Source organism: Microcaecilia unicolor, chromosome 7, assembly GCF_901765095.1.
Source record: "Microcaecilia unicolor chromosome 7, aMicUni1.1, whole genome shotgun sequence".
In the NCBI taxonomy this organism is placed as follows: domain Eukaryota; kingdom Metazoa; phylum Chordata; class Amphibia; order Gymnophiona; family Siphonopidae; genus Microcaecilia; species Microcaecilia unicolor.
Window position 1 is genome coordinate 126,541,206 of NC_044037.1, and position 23,574 is coordinate 126,564,779.

A 23,574-nucleotide genomic window follows, 5' to 3' on the forward strand; every position below is an offset into this window, starting at 1 on the left:
CTCCAGCTATCCTGGACACCTCAGACGCAACCGTACAAAGGCGAGGCCATTAGCCCAAATGAAGCGTGATCTTTTATGACTACCGTCCTCTGATGGATAAGACCCGGCCAGTGAGACAGGTGGAACGGCTTGTTGATCAGGAGGTGAATCAAGCCCGCATACCAAGGACATCTGGGCCAGTCCGGCGCAATAAGTATTACCGGACCCGGAAGACGAGAGATTTCCCCACTACTTGACCGACCATCGGCTACGGAGGAAAGACATATAGAAGCTCCAACAACCATGGCTGAAGAATAGTGTCTATTCCTTCGGACTCAAACTCTCTGCCTCTTAACTGTTGATGCTCACAGCTTTATTAGTAGTAACAGTGGGATTTGAACCGTCTACCTCTGCATTACAAGACCAGTGCTGTTACCACTTGGTCACAGCTGCACTTTGCTGAAGAACCGGGTCACCTTGGGATTGTAGAATCAAGCCATGAAATCCATCACCGGAGTCCGCCAGCGATCCGAAATCTGGCTGACAGCCGGCGGAGAGAGCTCCCACTACCCGGCATCCAAGCGATTGCGACTGAAAAGTTGGCCTGTACACTTAGCACTCCCGCTATGTGAGGCACTGACAACCAAACTTGACACTTCTCTGCCCCAAGAGACAGCACGGACGCCTCTTCAGCCAGCGGAGCACTTCGATTTCTGCCCTGCCGAATGACGTACGCAACCGCCGTCGCATTGTCGCAGAGAACTCGGACTGGTTGAACTCTCAACAGCATCTCGAAAGCCAACCGAAACGCCCGAAGTTCCATGAGATTGAACTGCAACCTGGACTCCGAGGGGGACCAACTCCCCTGAGCTGAGTGGCCGAGAACCACACGCCACTCCGACGCGGTGAGAGGCATGCCTCGAGTCAGTATCCGACCTGAGCCAACACCGCAGAGCAAAAGAAGCTCGCGGTGTCCAGGGAAAACGAATCGAAGAACCTTGGAAAGGAAAGACCAACGGCTGAGTAGATACCATTGCAAAGGCCGCATGCGGCTCCAGGCCCAAGGAACGACCCCTGAACCTAGTCTAACGCTGTTGGAGCCTTCAGCCGAATGAGGGAAGAAACCTGGCACAGCTTCGCCCGTCGCTGTTCCAGAAGAAAAACTCCGCCCTGACGGGTATCAGTCGTACTACCAGGTACACCAGAGACAGATGGTGTAGCAGCATATGTCTATAGTACCATTTCATGCTACAAAAAGCAAGCTACAGTGGGTCGAGAAGCCGCACCCCTAGCGCTCAGTGCTCTCAGCTGATTGCAACCACTATTAAGCTATCTCTACATTGAAGTAGCTCCTGGGCCACTCCTCATGAAATTTAGGTATCCCATAAGAAGCAATTAGAGGTACCGGGAACGCTGCAGTACCAGGCAGCTGAGGCTAATATGTAAAAGTGTGGCCAGTATTAGTGTGCTAAGAGAGAGAGAGAGAGAGAAGAGCAAAATTTAAAACTGAAGAGTTCTGAAAACTGTTCCAGTCATGTAAGAACTACTTGGCCAAGCAAGCCATAAGAAATAATGAAATAAAATATGTCCCACTGGAAATCTAGCTGAGCCAACAGTATCTAATAGGATGGAAAAACCAGCCTTGAACCTATAACCTTCAGGCTGAAAGGCCAGCAGCCCTCCTCAATAAAACTAGATTGATGTAAACAATACCCACAGAGCAAATGCCACCAGGGGAGCCCAGAGGGTGCAGGGTTACCAAGGAAACCGAGAGAAACCTGAGAGGCCTGCACTAGCCTCAAAATGTAACATTTCTCACAGAAACATCTAGTCAACAGCCTTAAGCCTGACTACTACAACACTGTACTGCCATGTCTGAGAAAGGAGAAGAGTGGAAGAGTGAAAACCTAGGTTAGGATCCCTAATCCTGATCCCTTCCATTAAAGATGTACACACCCCCTGAACCTCCTCAAGGAGGGTCCAGAAATAGTCTTACTGTAACTCACCTCGAGAAGCACAGGCATCTCTACCAGGATACTTTCAGATAAGCAGTACTTTCCAAGCAGCAGCATAAGGCTCTCACTGTCATGGCACAGCTGCAGGGGACTAAAGGGTCCCTTACCTCGCCCCTGGAAGGCTGAGGAAGACTCAAAGCTGTGGAAAACCAATATGCAGAAACTGGAATGCTCCACACTAGGTTCCCAATCACATTCCTGAAAGATCTACATATAAAACTGCCTGAATTGGAAGCACATCAGAACCCAGGGGAGCACTGGGGCCTCAGCAGTGCCATGTGGCGTGGCAATAATGATGGAGCTATACTAGATTGTAAGCTCTTGAGCAGGGACTGTCTCTTTATGACACATTGAGCCTGCAATTAGGTGGGAAAATGTGGGATACAAATGCAATAAATAAATAAAATAAATAAATGTCAGGTGTTCAGCGCTGCAAGTGTTTGGTAGCGCATACAAATGCTAATAATCAAGCACGCACATACACCCAAGAACAGAATAGCCTCATGAACCTAACAGGCTTCCGCTGGCATCCTAGTGCCCAACCAAATGGAAGCGCTAACCACAGAGGATATAAAATTAGCACTTACAATGCCTGTATAAAGAATGGAATCAGTTCTTCCCTTTAAAGAGCCTGGTCGTGGAAGGGGGGGATTTGATTGGGAGGGAAGGGAGGGGGGGGGTGGAGAAATTTGGGGAAACAAAAATTTGAAAATGTTGAAATATGGGAATGTCAATCTACATGGTTGTAACTTGAAAATTTGTTGTTAATCTTGTTTTGAAGAATACAATAAATATGATTAAAACAAAACAAAACAAAAAAAAAGAGCCTGGTCGCAGTGAGGTCAACTCCCTCACCCGCGGGCAACTCCCTCTGTTCAAAGTGCCCTGAAAAGGATTCCCTTGACCCCGGGACACCCTCCGAAACCATATGTCGTCCCAGGGTTATTATGGAGGGCTAAGTGACTTGCCCACGGACAGAAGGAGCAGCAGAGGGAAACGAACCCAGACAGCCAGGTTCAAAGCCTGCTGCACTAACCATTATGCTACTCCTCCACTCTACCGGCCCCTTAAACCCAACCAGGCCACCTTAGGCGGCTTCTGTACGAACTCAGAGCCCGAGGCAGCAGAGCCTCGAAAATGGCCGCCTCCTGCCCCTCTCCCTCAGAGCGCAATAAAAACGCTTTGAGCAAAAGAGTACAAACTCTGGGAGGAAAGCCCCCATAATAGCCTTTTCCAGGAGAGAAATCAAGGCTTCTCTGTTGGAGGGAGCCCCAGCATCCTGAGACTGCGGCGCTAGCAAGAAAATGGCGCCGGTGGATCAACCGTTCCAGTCACAGACTTTCCCGCCAAGCGAGAAACGATCCCTTTTGGTGCCGGGGTGCCCAACACGCGATCCCCTGATCTGCATTATGACTCACTACCATCGTGGAACAAAACTCGCAGGGAAGCGACGTGCCACCGTGCCCCGCAGCACGAGCCGCACTTAACAGACTCCAACGGAACGGACATAGCCCCAAAAGCCTTACCTTCTCCGAAGTCCCAGCCCTGCTCACGTTCCAATTAAGCTGAACGGAGAATTGTTCAAAGCGTCAAGCAAGCCAAAATGAGGCTGGACTGGAGAATCGTTCCGTCTGGTTCTTTTTTTTTTTTTTAAGAGACAGGAGAGGAATACAGCCAAAATCCTCAACAGAATTTAAGTAGGCTGACAGGGGGAGAAGGGTAGGGACCTGGAACCACCAGGTGTATCCCAGAATGTGCTCCAGCACCTCAACCACAGAGAAAGCTCAACACACCCGAGGGAACGGGATAGGAGCCTCAGGCCACACAGCTGCACTTTATGCTCCCTTCTACCTGCTAGATAGAGAATACTGAAGTGAGGCTGGCTGCACATGCTCTATTGTAGCAAACTTCTGAGTTCTCTCTATCTAACCTGCTAGAGGAGGGGCATAACCCACAAGTCTCTGGATTGATCTAGGGACGCTATGGAAATATGAATTACTACTTGAAAGTTACAATTAAAGGATATTAACAATTTTTTTCCATACTTTTGATGCATATGATGCTTGAGACTTGTTTATGTTTATTTAAAAGGAGAAGCTAAGCGGTTTACAATAAAATAGTATAGTACAATAAAATTAAAGAACTCCATTTTTGATAGGAGAGAAAACAACCATTCAAACAAGACCATTCATTAAAAATAAATAAATAGATTAATAAATACACATTTCAAACCTAAAAACTGTGTTCCAAGGATCATATCGTTGACAGAAAATTAAAAGAAACTAATCAAAGGCTTGCTGAAAATAACGAGCCTTTAGAAGAACTTTAAGCCTCTGAAGCGATATTTCAGATCATAGAGTACCTGTTGAAAGGTTTGTCCTCCAAGCTGCACCTCTGAAGGCAGTGGCGTAGCCAGACTGCCAATTTTGGGTGGGCCTGAACCAAAAGTGGGTGGGCACAAAATTTTCTCTCTACCCCCCCCCCCCCCCCCCCCCCAGCAAAATGTAGTCACTCTCAGATGCATTTGTCACACAGGGTAAAGTGCTGCTTTTCAGTGCATCAGATTTCAGACAATTTATTTAATAGCCTAATCCTTTTCAGTGAGCTTTCAGAGGCCAAAACCTCCTGCCTCAGGTCAGTATAATGCTGTTACGGTATCCTCTCCTGACCTAAGGAAGGAAGTATTGGTCTCTGAAACTTTATTAACACAGGTACTATATTACTTTATCCTAAATTAAAAATAAAATTATTTTCTTTATCTTTGTTGTATGGCCATTTACTTTTTCTCATTGTGTTGTTCCCAGTCTCTAGATTCTGCTTTCCTTCGTTTTCGCTTGACTCTTCTGCCAGGGTTTCCTGGCCATTTGTCATTTTTCTCTCCTTTTTCTTTGCTTTCTTCAATATTTTTCTGCCTCTCTCTGTGTCCAGATTTAATTCATTCTTACTATCCATTCTTTAATTTCCTTCATCTACTTATGGCTTTTCATCTTTTTCTCACCCTTGTTCTCCCCATGCCCCTTCCTCTTATTCTCCAGTCTTTCACTACTCTCCTTTTCCATCCAGCAGCTCTCTTCTTTCTCTCCCCATCCTTCCAGTGTCTCCACTCTCTCTCCCCATCCTTCCAATAGTCTCCCCTCTTTCTTTCTGCATCCTTCCATCCAGTGTCACCTCTTTCTCCCTACCCTTCCATCCAGCGTCTTCCCTCTTTCTCTCCCCATCCTTCCACCCATCTACCCTCTCTCCTGATCCTTCCATCTAATGTCTCTCTCTCCCTCCTTCTAACCAGTGTCTAGCTCTCTACCCTTTTCTGTTCAGTGTCCCTTCTCTCTCCACATCCTTCCAGTCTCGCCCCTTTCTCTCTGCATCCTTTCATCCATCTCCCCTCTTTCTCTCCCCATCCTTCCATCCAGTGTCTCTCTTCCTATCCATCCGTTTTCCCTCTTTCTCTGCCATCCTTCCATCCGTTTTCCCTCTTTCTCTCCCCATCCTTCCGTTTTCCCTCTTTCTCTGCCATCCTTCCGTCTGTTTTCCCTCTTTCTCTCCCGATCCTTCCGTTTTCCCCTCTTTCTCTGCCATCCTCCCATCTGTTTTCCCTCTTTCTCTCCCCATCCTTCCGTTTTCCCTCTTTCTCTGCCATCCTCCCATCTGTTTTCCCTCTTTCTTTCCCCATCCTCCGTTTTCCCTCTTTCGCTGCCATCCTCCCATCTGTTTTCCCTTTCTCTCCCCATCCTTCCGTTTTCCCTCTTTCTCTGCCATCCTCCTATCTGTTTTCCCTCTTTCTCTCCCCATCCTTCTGTTTTCCCTCTTTCTCTGCCATCCTCCTATCTGTTCTCCCTCTTTCTCTCCCCATCCTTCTGTTTTCCCTCTTTCTCCCCAGTCCCTATCCTGCCATCCATTTTCCCTCTTTCTCTCCCCATCCTTCTGTTTTCCCTCTTTCTCCCCAGTCCCCATCCTGCCATCCGTTTTCCCTCTTTCTCTCCCCATCCTTCCGTTTTCCTTCTTTCTCCCCAGTCCCCATCCTGCCATCCGTTTTCCCTCTTTCTCTCCCATCCTTCCGTTTTCCTTCTTTCTCCCCAGTCCCCATCCTGCCATCCGTTTTCCCTCTTTCTCCCCAGTCCCCATCCTGCCATCCGATTCAGGCCCGCCAGCCCCAGCTACAAAAAGAAGAAGTGCTCAGCTGATTGAGCTGAGCGCCGCCGCCAACGTTAACAACGAGAAAAAAATGTTAAAAAAAAAAAAAAAGCGCGGCACCGTAGGCAGCCTCGAAGCATTGGCTGCTGGCTCTGCAGGCTCCTCCCATCTCTTACGTCACTGCCCCTGGAGCGAAACAGGGGCAGTGACGTAAGAGACGGGAGGAGCCTGCAGAGCCAGCAGCCAATGCTTCAAGGCTGCCTACGGTGCCGCGCTTTTTTTTTTTTAAACATTTTTTTCTCTTTGTTAACGTTGGCGGCGGCGCTCAGCTCAATCAGCTGAGCGCTTCTTCTTTTTGTAGCGCCGGCCCTGCTGCTCAACAGAAAAAGCAGCAGTGGCCGGCAATGGGAGTGGGCGGGCCAGAGCTGAAACTGGGTGGGCCTGGGCACAGCCCTTCAGTGCATGCCCAGAATGCCTGAGGGGGGAGGAGGGAAGGAGAAGGAGGAGAGGAGCTGTGGTTTGCTGCTTTTGCTGCTTACCAATCTGGCTGCTCATGATATACCAATCACCTGCGGATAAAGGTGAGACAGTTGATGTAGTATACCTAGATTTCAGAAAGCTTTTCATAAAGTTCCTCATGAGAGACTCCTGAGAAAATTAAAGAGTCATGGGATAGGAGGCAAGGTTCTGGTGTGGATTAGGAATTGGTTATTGGACAGAAAACAGAGGGTAGGGTTAAATGGTCATTTCTCAGTGGAGGAGGGTGAACAGTGGAGTGCTCCAGGGATCTGTACTGGGAGCAGTGCTATTTAATATATTTATAAATGATATGGAAATTGGAACGATGAGTGAGGTGATTAAATTTGCAGATGACACTGAACTATTCAAGGTTGTTAAAACACATGCAGACTCTGAAATATTGCAGAACAACTTAGGAAATTGGAAGACTGGGCATCCAAATGGCAGATGAAATTTAATGTGGACAAATGCAAGATGATACACATTGGAAATAATAATCCAAATTATAGTTACCTGATGCTAGGGTCCACCTTCGGGGTCAGCACTCAAGAAAAAGATCTAGGTGTCATTATAAATAATATGCTGAAATCTTCTGCTCAGTGTGCGGCGGCCAAAAAAGCAAGCAGGATGCTAGGAATTATTAGGAAAGGGATGGTGAATAAGACCGAAAATACTATAATGCCTCTGTATCGTTCCATGGTGCGACCACACCTTGAGTATTCCGATCAGTTCTGGTCGCTGTACCTTATAAAAGACATAGTGGAATTAGAAAAGGTTCAAAGAAGAGCGACCAAAATGATAAAGGGGATGGAACTCCTCTCGTATGAGGAAAAGCTAAAGAGGTTAGAGCTGTTCAGCTTGGAAAAGAGACGGCTGAGGGGAGATATGATTGAGGTCTACAAAATCCTGAGTGGTGTAGAACGAGTAGAAGTAAATTGATTTTTTACTCATTCCAAAAGTACAAAGACTAGGGGACATTCAAGGGAGTTACATAGAAATACTTTTAAAACAAATAGGAGGAAATACGTTTTCACTCAACGAATAGTTAAGCTCTGGAACTCTTTGCCGGAGGAGGTGGTAACAGCGGTTAGTGTGAGTTTAAAAAAGGTTTGGACAAGTTCCTGGAGGAAAAGTCCATAGTCTGCTATTGAGATATACATGGGGAAGCAACTGCATGCCCTGGGATTTGTAGCATGGAATGTTGCCACGATTTGGGTTTCTACCAGGTACTTGTGACCTGGCTTGGTCACTGTTGGAAACAGGATACTGGGCTAGATAATCTTCAGCTACAGATTTGGTTGATGAGCAGTGTGTTAGTATGACCAAAGCACTGGACAAATTGGCACAGATTTCAGATTATCCAACTGGGTAAAAATGTGCCATGGTTTCATGATGGTCTTAGAATTTCTAAGCATCAGCTCTGTCATCTTGAGTTGAAGTAGAGGAAGGATAAATTGGATTTGAGAGAACTGTGAAGAAAAAAAAGCTTACGTTGGCAACCACCCATCCAAGCTGTTTCAGTTAACAGCCAATATGGGAGAGAGGGGAGAAAATGCGTAGATCAAACAAATATGATTTTATACTCCAGAGTTATTTGTGGATCATCTTGAAACAATCATCTGATTACTTTGATTCATTTCAAAGGACTAACATGCAAATAACAGTATGTGGATTGGTTCTGTCACAGCCAAAAACACGCTGTAAGAATCAGTTTTTGAGAGTTTAGATTGCCCTCACTAGCTGAGTTCTAAAGTATTTTTACATTATGCATGTTACCTCTTGCAAAGTATACCCTATTCCTGCTTCTTTATTTAAAAGCTGGTTTAGTGATTTGGTTCCTTGGTTAATGAAGTTTACTCAGGCTTCATTAATTTAGATTAGTTGTCCTGCTAATATGCAAAAATCAACTGTTGCTCCAATACCAAAAAAGCTTGGGTTGGACCCCAAAAGACTGATAACTTTAAACCAAATTCCAACTTACAATGTTAGGAATACATTTTTTTAAAAGGTGGTTTATACCCAATTGAGAGATTTTTATTGGATGATACCTAGACTTTTCACTATAAGCAATCAGGTTTTAGAGATCATCATAGTACTTACTCTATTTTAGTGGCTTTCTCTATCTCTGTTAATGGCTCTCACATACTCCCTGTCTCCTTGGCTCGTAACCTTGGACTCATCTTTGATTCCTCTCTCTTCTCTGCGCATATTCAACAGATCGCCAAAACCTGTCGTTTCTTTATCTACAACATTAGCAAAATTCACCCCTTCCTTTCTGAATACGTTACCAGAACCCTTATCCAAACCATTATCACCTCTCGCTTGGATTATTGCAATTTGCTTCTCACTGGTCTTCCACTCAGCCATCTCTCTCCTCTCCAGTCTGTCCAAAATTCTGCAGCACGACTTATTTTCCGCCAAAATCGTTATACCCATACTAACCCACTCCTCAAGTCACTTCACTGGCTTCCTGTCCGCTTCCGCATACAGTTCAAACTTCTCTTACTGACCTTTAAATATATCCCATTCTGCAGCCCCCCATTACCTCTCCACTCTCATCTCTCCCTACATTCCTCCCCGTGAACTCCGCTCACTGGACAAATCTCTCTTGTCGTCCCCTTTCTCCTCCACTGCTAACTCCAGACTTCGTTCCTTTTCCCTCACGGCACCTTATGCCTGGAATAGACTTCCTGAGCCTGTACGTCTAGCTCCATCTCTACCTGTTTTCAAATCTATGCTGAAAACCCACCTTTTCACCACTGCTTTTGGCTCCTAGCCACTACTCAATTGCCCTCCCCATTGTTCCTTCTCACCCAGTACTTCCCTCGCCCTTAATTGTCTTGTCTGTCTGCATTTTTAGATTGTAAGCTCTTTTGAGCAGGGACTGTCTCTCTGTGTCAGTTGTTCAGCGCTGCGTGCGTCTGGTAGCGTTATACAAATGCTAATAATAATAACAAATGACGTTTGGAAGCACTGGCATAAATGTCAATGATTCTCTTTTGGTCTTATTTGATTTATCTGCTGCTTGATACAGTGGATCACACTCTCCCGACAGCGGTGGAAGCTGTGGGAGCTGCAGGCATGGCCCTGGCCTGATTTTGCACACTTAGGGCTTCTTTTACACACTAGCATTTCCTGTGCGTCAAATGAGAGGAAGCCTATAGGAATTGAATGAGCTTCCTCTCATTTGCCGCACTGAGAATCGGTAGCTTGGCTTTGTAAAAGAGGCCCTTAAGTCTTTAGTGGTAAAGACTTAGTGGTAAAATAGGTCTTTTCTTTTTCAGTAGACTTTCAAGTGATGTGTAATGTTACAAAGGAATCAATTCCCCAGTCTTATTTAATTTGTATGTTAGGACCCTGGTTGCTACTATTTTTACACAAGGGCTTAGCTGTCACTTTTTTGCATACAATGCACACTTCTTGATGCCAGTTGTCTGAATGTTTGTAGCCAAGTTGGTATAAAATCTCCCTTCAGTACTGTCCATTGTTTGAAGGTATTCTGCTCCAGCTAAAGTTTGTGGTGTATGATCTAGGTGTCTACAGCACCTAAACTCCAAACTGAGTAAGGAAATGCATATATCCCACATTATTTAGAGCTAGCTGATTTGCGGATGGTCTTATCAGCCTGTTTTAAACTTGATTATTGTATTACTTCATTTTTGCATCTTCCAATCTATATTTTGTAGAGACTGCAGCTATTACAAAATACAGCTGCAAAAGCTCTGGTGGTATGAAAGCCGAAAGATGATGTTACTCCTATTCTCTAGAAGCTATACTGGTTACCAATACATGGAGGATTAAGCATAAATCATGATGACGATTATTTTTAAATGCCCTTGTCTATTTGATTAATCTTGTTTTTCATTATCTGTCTGGACATATCCTATGCTCTTCACAACTTAATCTACTGCAGATCTTCCAGTTACATCTATTAAGGGGAAAGGGACTTATAAACTGTCTACAACTAGAAAATCTGTTTTCAGCTGTGTGGCTCCTGCATTGTGAAAAAACACTTCCATTGTCTTGCATCAGAAGGAAAGTGTGTTTTCATTCCATAATTAATTTGGTTATTTGTTCAGGCATTTCAATGTTCTGCCGTAAATTGCTGAGCTTCCCTCATGATTTTTCCGCTGATCAGTAACTATTTGTTTTTATATATATTCCATGTATTTATTATGTTATTTTTCTTTTTCAAATTTGGCTTACTGTGTTTGTAATGGTTTATTTTTATGTATTTATTATTTAAGTATTTTTAATTTTGTAAACTGCTAAGGCTGTATATCAAATGCAGAAATAAATTTACAAGTGGAGTATTGAGCTTAAAGAACCACAAGCTTAATACAACAGACTCCTACCAGCCAGTTGTAAGGATTGTTAATACAGTCTGCTGGAGCTCTTCACCAGGAGCTAGTACTAGACAGGGAGTTACAAGAACAATTCACCAATTCTTTCCTAAGGAGTCCTTTTACTAAGGTGCGTGAAAAATGACCTGCGCTGGTGTAGATGCATGTATTGGATGTGTGCAGATCCATTTTTCAGCACACCTGCAAAAAAAAGCCTTTTTTTTTTGGCCGAAAATGGACACGCGGCAAAATAAAAATTGGCGCATGTCCATTTTGGGCATGAGACCTTATCACCACCCATTGACTTAGCGGTAAAGTCTCACATGTTAACCGAGCGGTAATTGTCAACGCACGTACACTGCCTATTACCACCCGGTTAGCGCCATGTGCCAGAAATTTTATGGCGCACATACTGGACGGGTGTAAAAAATGATATTACCACCTAGGCCTCGCGGTAGCCAGGCAGTAGTTCCAAACTGGCACGCATTGGGTCCATGTAGGCGCCTACGCGACTTAATAAAAGGGCACCCTCAGTGTTTCTTGGACTAAAATATTACCTACGGAAATGGCAAGCATCCATCAAGAGTAAAATGCCTTTTCCACTAAAGCTAAAGAGAAGGTATTACTTTAGCTTACCTACTCTAATACTTTTATAATATTGTCTTAAGGATTTCCAAAATAAAGTTGTTGTTTTTTTCATATCTACCTCAGTCTCCCCCATCTAGTTTGTCATTTTGATTCCAACTCATAGACTGACTATCTTGCTCAAACATCTACAAAACAAAAAATTGTACACTAATGTACAATTAAAATAATGAGAGAAATACACATTCACTCATAAACATGTTACATTAAAATAGTGAGAGGCATATATATTCAGTCATGTTCATATATCAAACAATATATATTAATGAACATGAACTTCAGAAACATGCTATATTGTGATAATTACTACGTGAAACGTGGTAAATTTCTTTTGAATGTTTAGAATTTTACTTTACTTTAGTTTGTAGAATGTTAAAATATTTTTTTAGTAAACTTTGAGGCCCTTTTAATAAGGGTCCCTTTTACAGAGCAGCAGAAAGCCCAACGCGGGCTTACCACTCACTCTTCCAGGTCTACCGCTAGCCCACCGTGGCCGCCAGTGGTAGTCCCGCCCCAAGCGCATGCCATTTCCGGGGCATAAAGAAAACCCCCAGAAATGGCTTGTGCGGTGATAACCCGGTGGTAATCTGGAATTGCCTCGTGCTACCTGGTGGTTACCGCTAGGTTAGCATGGGAGCCCTTATCACCACCTCAATTGGTGGTGGTAAGGGCTCCCTGCCGCATGGCTATGCGGTAAGTGTTCTCTTACCATTTGGCCATGTGTGCTGGGGGCTTACCTGCTGCAGTAAAAAGGGCCCTGGCACGCAGGAAAAATGGCCCCCAATGCTAGCACAGGACCCTTTTTCCCGCAACTTGGTAAAAGGACCCCTAAGTAAGATGCATTAGGCACTAATGCCTAGCACAGCTTAAAATGGCATATAAGTACATAAATAAGTACATAAGTAGTGCCATACTGGGAAAGACCAAAGGTCCATCTAGCCCAGCATCCTGTCACCGACAGTGGCCAATCCAGGTCAAGGGCACCTGGCACGCTCCCCAAACGTAAAAACATTCCAGACAAGTTATACCTAAAAATGCGGAATTTTTCCAAGTCCATTTAATAGCGGTCTATGGACTTGTCCTTTAGGAATCTATCTAACCCCTTTTTAAACTCCGTCAAGCTAACCGCCCGTACCACGTTCTCCGGCAACGAATTCCAGAGTCTAATTACACGTTGGGTGAAGAAAAATTTTCTCCGATTCGTTTTAAATTTACCACACTGTAGCTTCAACTCATGCCCTCTAGTCCTAGTATTTTTGGATAGCGTGAACAGTCGCTTCACATCCACCCGATCCATTCCACTCATTATTTTATACACTTCTATCATATCTCCCCTCAGCCGTCTCTTCTCCAAGCTGAAAAGCCCTAGCCTTCTCAGCCTCTCTTCATAGGAAAGGCGTCCCATCCCCACTATCATTTTCGTCGCCCTTCGCTGTACCTTTTCCAATTCTACTATATCTTTTTTGAGATACGGAGACCAGTACTGAACACAATACTCCAGGTGCGGTCGCACCATGGAGCGATACAACGGCATTATAACATCCGCACACCTGGACTCCATACCCTTCCTAATAACACCCAACATTCTATTCGCTTTCCTAGCCGCAGCAGCACACTGAGCAGAAGGTTTCAGCGTATCATCGACGACGACACCCAGATCCCTTTCTTGATCCGTAACTCCTAACGCGGAACCTTGCAAGACGTAGCTATAATTCGGGTTCCTCTTACCCACATGCATCACTTTGCACTTGTCAACATTGAACTTCATCTGCCACTTGCACGCCCATTCTCCCAGTCTCGCAAGGTCCTCCTGTAATCGTTCACATTCCTCCTGCGACTTGACGACCCTGAATAATTTTGTGTCATCGGCGAATTTAATTACCTCACTAGTTATTCCCATCTCTAGGTCATTTATAAATACATTACTGCATCCTGCAGTAAATGCCAGTCTTTGCACTCTAATCGCATGCTAAGAATTTTTGTTGAGGGGGTGTGTCAGGGGGGCAGAGAGTGGGCATTCCTGTGATTATCAGCTACTACATCTACATTAGTGTGTGCTAACTGGTTAATGCAGGAATACCATGTGAGCCCTTACCGCCTACAAAATGGGTGGCAGTAAGTGCTCACATAGTAATTTTTTTTAATGGCCGTGCACTAATGGCAACATTAAAGCATGGCCATTAATACAAAAAATAGAAAATCATGCGGTAAAAAATAGCCTTAGTGTGCAGAAAAAAATACGCATAAGAAGACGCTAAGGCCACCTTTTACTACAGCTTAGTAAAGTTATTATGCAAGTGGTGACCACTCTTTGGACCTTATTTACAATAAACAGAGACTGCTACTATTAGAATTTAATTCCTTGGATTTTCCTTCTTATTTTTGGACCTCACTTCCTTACTTATTGTTTGTAAGACTATTTCTGAAGCTTATTTTCATTAATATATATTGTCTGATTTATGAATAGGAGTGAATATATATGCCGCTCACCATTTTAATGAAATATGTTTATGAGTGAACATGCATGTCTCTCATTATTGTAGGCATGTGCTGAAACATGGCCATGTCAGGTTTTACATCTTTTTAATAAACTACTGTGTTTGGCCCTTAGGACTTATTTTCTTTGACTGATCATACATGTGTAAGACCCTGCCTCTCTGTTTGGACCACTACATTACCAGGATACATGGAAGCGTATTTTCAAAGCACTAGACTTATAAAGTTCCATAGGTTACTATGGAGTTCATTTTCAAAAGAGAAAAACGTCCAAAAAGTGACACAAATCTGCATTTGGACATTTTTCTCACAAAAACATCCAATTGGTATTTTCAAAACCAAATTTTAGACGTTTTTCTATGAAGTCCGTCAGAAGTGCATTTAAATCACAAGGGAGCGTGTCAGGGACGGATCTGGGCGTTCCTAACACTTGGATGTTTTTCAGCCATAATGGAACAAAACAAAACCATCCAGGACTAAAACTAAGACGTTTTGAGCTAGACCTGTTTTGATAACGAATAAGACACAAAAAGGTGCCCTAAATGACCATATGACCACTGGAGGGAATCCGGGATGACCTCTCCTTGCTCCCTCAGTGGTCACTAACTCCCTCCCACCCACCCCCAAATATGTGATTTAAAACATTACTTGCCAGCCTCTATGCCAGTCTCCGATATAGCGAATGCTACATACCTGTAGAAGGTATTCTCCGAGGACAGCAGGCTGATTGTTCTCACTGATGGGTGACGTCCACGGCAGCCCCTCCAATCGGAAACTTCACTAGCAAAGGCCTTTGCTAGTCCTCGCGCGCCCATGCGTACAGCGCATGCACGGCCGTCTTCCCACCCGAACCGGCTCGTGTTCGTCAGTCTCATATGTAGCAAGACAAAGACAAGGGAAGACACAACTCCAAAGGGGAGGCGGGCGGGTTTGTGAGAACAATCAGCCTGCTGTCCTTGGAGAATACCTTCTACAGGTATGTAGCATTCGCTTTCTCCGAAGACAAGCAGGCTGCTTGTTCTCACTGATGGGGTATCCCTAGCCCCCAGGCTCACTCAAAACAACAAACATGGTCAATTGGGCCTCGCAATGGTGAGGACATAACTGAGATTGACCTAACAACTTATCCAACTAACAGAGTGTAGCCTGGAACAGAATAAAAATGGGCCTAGGGGGGTGGAGTTGGATTCTAAACCCCGAACAGATTCTGAAGCACTGACTGCCCGAACCGACTGTCGCGTCGGGTATCCTGCTGCAGGCAGTAATGAGATGTGAATGTGTGAACAGATGACCACGTCGCAGCTTTGCAGATCTCTTCAATAGTGGCTGACTTCAATTGGGCCACTGACGCAGCCATGGCTCTGACATTGTGAGCCGTGACATGACCCTCAAGAGCCAGCCCAGCCTGGGCGTAAGTGAAGGAAATGCAATCTGCTAGCCAATTGGATATGGTGCGTTTCCCCACAGCCACTCCCCTCCTGTTGGGATCAAAAGAAACAAACAATTGGGCGGACTGTCTTTTGGGCTGTGTCCGCTCCAGATAGAAGGCCAATGCTCTTTTGCAGTCCAATGTGTGCAGCTGACGTTCATCAGGGCAGGAATGAGGACGGGGAAAGAATGTTGGCAAGACAATTGACTGGTTCAGATGGAACTCTGACACTACCTTCGGCAAGAGCTTAGGGTGAGTGCGGAGGACTACTCTGTTATGATGAAATTTGGTGTAAGAGGCCTGGGCTACCAGGGCCTGAAGCTCACTGACTCTACGAGCTGAAGTAACCGCCACCAAGAAAATGACCTTCCAGGTCAAGTACTTCAGATGGCAGGAGTTCAGTGGCTCAAAAGGAGGTTTCATCAGCTGGGTGAGAACGACATTGAGATCCCATGACACTGTAGGAGGTTTGACGGGGGCTTTGACAAAAGCAAACCTCTCATGAAGCGAACAACTAAAGGCTGTCCTGAGATCGGCTTACCTTCCACACGGTAATGGTATGCCCTGATTGCACTAAGTTGAACCCTTACAGAGTTGGTCTTGAGACCAGACTCAGACAAGTGCAGAAGGTATTCAAGCAGGGTCTGTGTAGGACAAGAGTGAGGATCTAGGGCCTTGCTGTCACACCAGACTGCAAACCTCCTCCATAAAAAGAAGTAACTCCTCTTAGTGGAATCTTTCCTGGAAGCAAGCAAGATACGGGAGACACCCTCTGACAGACCCAAAGAGGCAAAGTCTACGCTCTCAACATCCAGGCCGTGAGAGCCAGGGACCGGAGGTTGGGATGCAGAAGCGCCCCCTCGTCCTGTGTGATGAGGGTCGGAAAACACTCCAATCTCCACGGTTCTTCGGAGGACAACTCCAGAAGAAGAGGGAACCAGATCCGATGCAGCCAAAAAGGAGCAATCAGAATCATGGTGCCCCGGTCTTGCTTGAGTTTCAACAAAGTCTTCCCCACCAGAAGTATGGGAGGATAAGCATACAGCAGACCTTCCCCCCAGTCCAGGAGGAAGGCATCCGATGCCAGTCTGCCATGGGCCTGAAGTCTGGAACAGAACTGAGGGACTTTGTGGTTGGCTCGAGATGCAAAGAGATCTACCAAGGGGGTGCCCCACACCTGGAAGATCTGGCACACTACTCTGGAGTTGAGCGACCACTCGTGAGGTTGCATGATCCTGCTCAACCTGTCGGCCAGACTGTTGTTTACGCCTGCCAGATATGTGGCTTGGAGCAACATGCCATGATGACGAGCCCAGGGCCACATGCTGACGGCTTCCTGACACAGGGGGCGAGATCCTGTGCCCCCCTGCTTGTTGATGTAATACATGGCAACCTGGTTGTCTGTCTGAATTTGGATAATTTGGTGGGACAGCCGATCTCTGAAAGCCTTCAGAGCGTTCCAGACCGCTCGTAACTCCAGGAGATTGATCTGCAGATCGCGTTCCTGGAGGGACCAGCTTCCCTGGATATGAAGCCCATCGACATGAGCTCCCCACCCCAGGAGAGACGCATCCGTAGTCAGCACTTTTTGTGGCTGAAGAATTTGGAAAGGACGTCCCAGGGTCAAATTGGACCAAATCGTCCACCAATACAGGGATTTGAGAAAACTCGTGGACATGTGGATCACGTCTTCTAGATCCCCAGCAGCCTGAAACCACTGGGAAGCTAGGGTCCATTGAGCAGATCGCATGTGAAGGTAGGCCATGGGAGTCACATGAACTGTGGAGGCAATGTGGCCCAACAATCTCAACATCTGCCGAGCTGTGATCTGCTGGGACGCTCGCACCCAAGAGACAAGGGACAACAAGTTGTTGGCTCTCGTCTCTGGGAGATAGGCACAAGCCATCCGAGAATCCAGCAGAGCTCCTATGAATTCGAGTCTCTGTACTGGGAGAAGATGGGACTTTGGATAATTTATCACAAACCCCAGTAGCTCCAGGAGGCGAATAGTCATCTGCATGGACTGTAGAGCTCCTGCCTCGGATGTGTTCTTCACCAGCCAATCGTCGAGATAGGGGAACACGTGCACTCCCAGCCTGCGAAGCGCCGCTGCTACTACAGCCAGGCACTTCGTGAACACTCTGGGCGCAGAGGCGAGCCCAAAGGGTAGCACACAGTACTGGAAGTGACGTGTGCCCAGCTGAAATCGCAGATACTGCCTGTGAGCTGGCAGTATCGGGACGTGCATGTAGGCGTCCTTCAAGTCCAGAGAGCATAGCCAGTCGTTTTCCTGAATCATGGGAAGAAGGGTGCCCAGGGAAAGCATCCTGAACTTTTCCTTGACCAGATATTTGTTCAGGGCCCTTAGGTCTAGGATGGGACGCATCCCCCTGTTTTCTTTTCCACAAGGAAGTACCTGGAATAGAATCCCAGCCCTTCTTGCCCGGATGGCACGGGCTCGACCGCATTGGCGCTGAGAAGGGCGGAGAGTTCCTCTGCAAGTACCTGCTTGTGCTGGAAGCTGTAGGATTGAGCTCCTGGTGGGCAATTTGGAGGTTTCGAGGCCAAATTGGGTGTATCCTTGCCGGACTATTTGAAGAACCCAACGGTCGGAGGTTATGAGAGGCCACCTTTGGTGAAAAACTTTCAACCTCCCCCCGACCGGCAGATCGCCCGGCACTGATACGTTGATGTCGGCTATGCTCTGCTGGAGCCAGTCAAAAGCTCGCCCCCTGCTTTTGCTGGGGAGCCGCGGGGCCTTGCTGAGGCGCACGCTGCTGAGAGCGAGCGCGCTGGGGCTTAGCCTGGGCCGCAGGCTGTCGAGAAGGAGGATTGTACCTACGCTTACCAGAAGAGTAGGGAACAGTCTTCCTTCCCCCATAAAAACGTCTACCTGAAGAGGTAGATGCTGAAGGCTGCCGGCGGGAAAACTTGTCGAAAGCGGTATCCCGCTGGTGGAGCTGCTCTACCACCTGTTCGACTTTCTCTCCAAAAATGTTGTCCGCTCGGCAAGGGGAGTCCGCAATCCGCTGCTGGATCCAATTCTCCAGGTCGGAGGCACGCAGCCATGAGAGTCTGCATCACCACACCTTGAGCAGCGGCCCTGGACGCAACATCAAAGGTATCATATACCCCACTGGCCAGGAATTTTCTGCACGCCTTCAGCTGCCTGACCACCTCCTGAAATGGCTTGGCTTGCTCAGGAGGGAGCTTGTCCACCAAGCCCGCCAACTGCCGCACATTGTTCCGCATATGGATGCTCGTGTAGAGCTAGTAAGACTGAATTTTGGCCACGAGCATAGAAGAATGGTAGGCCTTCCTCCCAAAGGAGTCTAAGGTTCTAGAGTCCTTGCCCGGGGGCGCCGAAGCATGCTCCCTAGAACTCTTAGCCTTTTTTAGGGCCAGATCCACCACACCAGAGTCGTGAGGCAACTGAGTGCGCATCAGCTCTGGGTCCCCATGGATCCGGTACTGGGACTCGATCTTCTTGGGAATGTGAGGAGTAGTTAAAGGCTTGGTCCAGTTCGCCAGCAATGTCTTTTTTAGGACATGATGCATGGGTACTGTGGACGCTTCCTTAGGTGGAGAAGGATAGTCCAAGAGCTCAAACATTTCAGCCCTGGGCTCATCCTCCAAGACCACCAGGAAGGGGATGGCCGTAGACATCTCCCGGACAAATGCCGCGAAAGACAGACTCTCGGGAGGAGAAAGCTGCCTTTCAGGGGAGGGAGTGGGATGAGAAGGAAGGCCATCAGACTCCTCGTCAGAGAAATATCTGATGTCCTCCTCCTCCTCCCACGAGGCCTCACCATCGGTATCAGACACAAGTTCATGAACCTGTGTCTGAAGCCGTGCCCGACTCGACTCCGTGGAAACACGGCCACGGTGGGAGCGTCGAGAGGTAGACTCCCTCGCCAGTACCGGTGAAGCTCCCTCCGCCGATGTCGTCGGGGAGCCATCCTGGGAGGCGGCCGCAGTCGAGCGGCACCGATGTCGGAGACCTCACCCCGGGCAAGGGGCCAGCCGGCGCCTCACTCGACGGTACCGGTGGCGCAAGCACCCCCGGTACCGGGGGGAAGGGCGCAACAGCTCTCCCAGGATCTCCGGGAGAACGGCCCGGAGACTCTCGTGCAGAGCGGCTGTGGAGAAAGACATGGAAGCCGATGCAGGCGTCGAGGTCAGAGTCTGTTCCGGGCGTGGAGGCTGTTCCGGGCTGTCCAAGGTGGAGCGCATCGACACCTCCTGAACAGAGGGTGAGCGGTCCTCCCGGTGCCGATGCCTACTGGGTGCCGACTCCCTCGGCGACCCAGAGCTCTCGGTACCGATGCGGGAAGGAGACCGGTGTCGATGCTTCTTTGATTTTTTTCAAACGAAGCATGTCACCGGAGCTTCCCGGTACCAACGAGGAGGACGTAGAATCCAGCCGTCTCCTCCTCGGGGCCGAGGCCGAAGAAGGTCGGTCTCGGGGGGGGGGGGGCTGTACCGCAGGAGCCCTCAGGGTAGGAGGAGACCCACCCGAAGGCTCACCGCCACCAGCAGAGGAATGGACAGCCCTCACCTGCACTCCAGTCGAAGCACCACCGTCCGACGACATCAGCAACAGTGGAGGTCCCGGTACCACCGACGCCGACGCAGCCTTTCGATGTCTCGGTACCGACGATGCAGAGGGTCGATACCTCGATGCAGTTGATGCCGAGGTCGAAGGTCTTGATGCTGCCGACGTCGATGCACTCGATGACTCCGGTGCTGTTGTCGACGAAGAGCCCGAGAACAACACATTCCACTGGGTCAATCTCGCAACCTGAGTCCTCTTCTGTAAAAGAGCGCAAAGACTACAGGCCTGCGGGCGGTGCCCAGCCCCCAGACACTGAAGACACGACGCGTGCCTATCAGTGAGCGAGATTACCCGGGTGCACTGGGTGCACTTCTTGAAGCCGCTGGGAGACTTTGATGACATGGGCGGAAAAATCACGCCGGCAAAATCAAAATTCGTAATGGCGACTAAGGGCACCAAAAATAGGGAGAGAAAAAACCCATACCGAGGCCCCAAAAAAGGCCTACCCCGAAAGCGAAAGGAAACTTACGTCGGGGAAACAAACTGGACACACAGGAAGGGACAAGACCAAGGTCTTCTCTTTTTTTTTTTTTTTTAACAAAATCGCGAAGACGCGCTAGGGTCAACTTTGAGGGGCATGAAACGGCGCAAAACACGACCGTCCCGAGCGCGGACAAAAGAAGACTGACGAACACGAGCCGGTTCGGGCGGGAAGACGGCCACGCATGCGCGGTACGCATGGGCGCGCGAGGACTAGCAAAGGCCTTTGCTAGTGAAGTTTCCGATTGGAGGGGCTGCTGTGGACGTCACCCATCAGTGAGAACAAGCAGCCTGCTTGTCCTCGGAGAAACTCCAGTCCATTAGATCAGCATGCAGGTCCTTGGAGTAGTTCAGAGGTGGATGCAGTGCACTGTAGACAGGTGAACCCATACTGTGAGCCCTCCAAAACTCACCAGAAACCCACTGTACCCATATATAGGTGTCCCCTTCACCCGTAAGGGCTATAGTAGTGGTGTACAGTTGGGGGTATTGGGTTTTGGGGAGGTTTGGGGGGCTCAACAGACAAGATAAGGTAAAATGATGAGATGTGTACCTGGGAGAATTTTATGAAGTCCACTGAAGTGCTCCCTAGGGTGCCCTATTGCTTTCCTGGGATGTCTGGGGGACCAGTCTACAAAAATGCTGGCTCTTCCTGCATCCCAATAACTTGATTTTGTGTGTTTTGCACTTGGACATTTTTTTTTTTTCAAAAATGGACCATCAAACAAAACATGCAAATCACAAAACCCTGTTCCAAACAGTATTTTCGGAAGAAAAAAAAAAGATAGATGTTTTTCTTTTTTGAAAATTACCTTCTTTCCAATTCAGATTTTGGACATTTTTTGTAAAATGTCAGACTTAGGTATCATATCGAAAATGCCCCTCCATGTAACTTTGTAAGTCTAAGTGCTTTGAAAATATGCCTCCACATATCAAGCAAACCATAGCAGTGCCAACATAAACCCTGCATAGAGTGAACACAACCTATGCTTCACAATCCATTGGGAAGAATGATTTTAACAGTGTTTGGAAGTCATAAGTGGTATAACAGCAACCTGTAATATTCACATAATTCAGTATTTAATCAGTGACATGAGACTTGTACTACTCTTACCCTCTACATACCTTCTTCCGATCCCATCGTCCTGCCTTCATGGATGCTGTGGCCTGAGGGATTTGCCTGCAAAAGATTAATCCAGCTATATGGTCAGAAAAAGGTCTCCTCCCCTCCAACCATACTTGCACAAATCCCCCTCCTCACACTCATAAGGTATGCTGGGATTCATAGACTGTAAATGATGGACTAACTACCAAATTTCTTGTGGAAAGGAAAGAACCTATCTGCAAAGACTCTCTAATAAGAGCCAAATGGGAAGGCATATGGGGAAAGGTAGGGCACAACAGCCCCTGAGGAAAACCAGGTGAGAGAAGCCACACAACTTTTTGTTAAGCACTACATGTACTAATGTAGTCAAGAAAGGTTGTGCACAATGGCAAGAGTTCAGGTCTCTTATATCTACTAGGAGATTACCAGCCTGCCTCATAGATCCCCAAACAAGTCAAATAAAAATATCCAAAAGGTGCTGTTCTAGGGACAAGCCAGAGACTTTCCCTCAGTAGCATGTCAACGCTGCCACTTGCACCCGAAGGGAATTGTAAGCCAGGCCTTTTTGTAAGCCATCTTGCAAAAAGTCCAGGACCAGTGAGACTGTAGCCCGCGTGGGTATGATCGCCTTTGAAACACACCACGCCTCAAACTTGCGCCAGATCCGAGCATAAGCTGCGGAGGTAGACCGCTTGCGGGCCTGCAAGAGAGTGGAGATGACCTTGTTAGAGTAGCCCTTATCTCTCAATTGCGCCCTCTCAAGAGCCAGGCCATAAAATCAAATTGGCAGGGATCCTCCATAGTCACCGGGCCTTGAACCAACAGGTTTGGCACCAGAGGTAAAGGAAGTGGAGCCTCCACCAGCATCCGGCGGAGATCCACACCCCACGGATGCCGTGGCCAATCTGGAGCGATTAGAATCATCAATCCTCAGTGCAACCAAATCCGCAGGAGGACTCCCCTATCAAGGGCCACAAAGGGAACACATACAGGAGCCCCGAGGGCCAGGGTTGAGCCAGAGCATCCAACCCTGCCAAGCGAGGATCTCTCCGTCTGCTGAAAAAGCGAGGGACTTTGGTGTTTGCACTTGACACCATGAGATCCATTGGGGGAGTCCCCCATATGGCACAAAACTAAAGAAAAATTTCTTCTGCCAGTTCCCATTCCGCCGGGTCGATTAGATGCCTGCTGAGAAAATCGGCTAGCACGTTGCTCTGACCTGCTATATGAGCTGCTGACAGAAGCTGCAGGTGGAGCTCGGCCCAGTGGCAAATCTGAGTGGCCTCCGCAGCCAGGGCCCTGCACTGACTGCCGCCCTGACAATTTATGTAGGCCACCGCTGTCGTGTTGTCTGACAGAACCCGGACAGCAAGCCCCTTCAGAGTCCTGTGAATGGCCATAAGAGCCTGGAATATCGCTCTCAGTTCCAAGCGATTGATGGACCCCCCACTTCCACGGGTATCCACTGACCCTGAGCATAGCTTCCCTGGCAATGCGCTCCACAGCCCAAAAGGCTGGCATCCGTTATCACCAGGCACCAAGAAGGAAGCGCGAGCGGCATTCCTTGTCGCAGCATCCTGTCGGAGAGCCACCAATCCATACTGAGCCGGGCCGCAGGGAGCCACGTTAGTCTGCGTTGATATTCCTGGGAAATCGGAGACCATTGATGGAGCAGAGCAATCTGCAGTGGCCTCATATGCGCTCTCGCCCAGGGAACCACCGCTAAGGTGGCCGTCATCGACCCCCAGCAGCTGGACAAAGTCCCAAGCTAGAGGGCGAGGCATCTGCAGGAGCAGACTGACCTGATTCTGAAGCTT

At 47.6% G+C, this 23,574-nt stretch overlaps 1 protein-coding gene across 1 annotated transcript in view; it reads right to left on the bottom strand.

Annotated features, from left to right (window-relative positions):
* Nucleotides 1-23,574, bottom strand: part of LOC115474244 (D-3-phosphoglycerate dehydrogenase-like) — a 239,423-nt gene that overhangs the window by 187,783 nt on the left and 28,066 nt on the right. Inside the window, 1 exon segment of the mRNA XM_030209629.1 lies at nt 21,778-21,832. Within this exon segment, the coding sequence (XP_030065489.1) occupies nt 21,778-21,832 (55 nt within the window).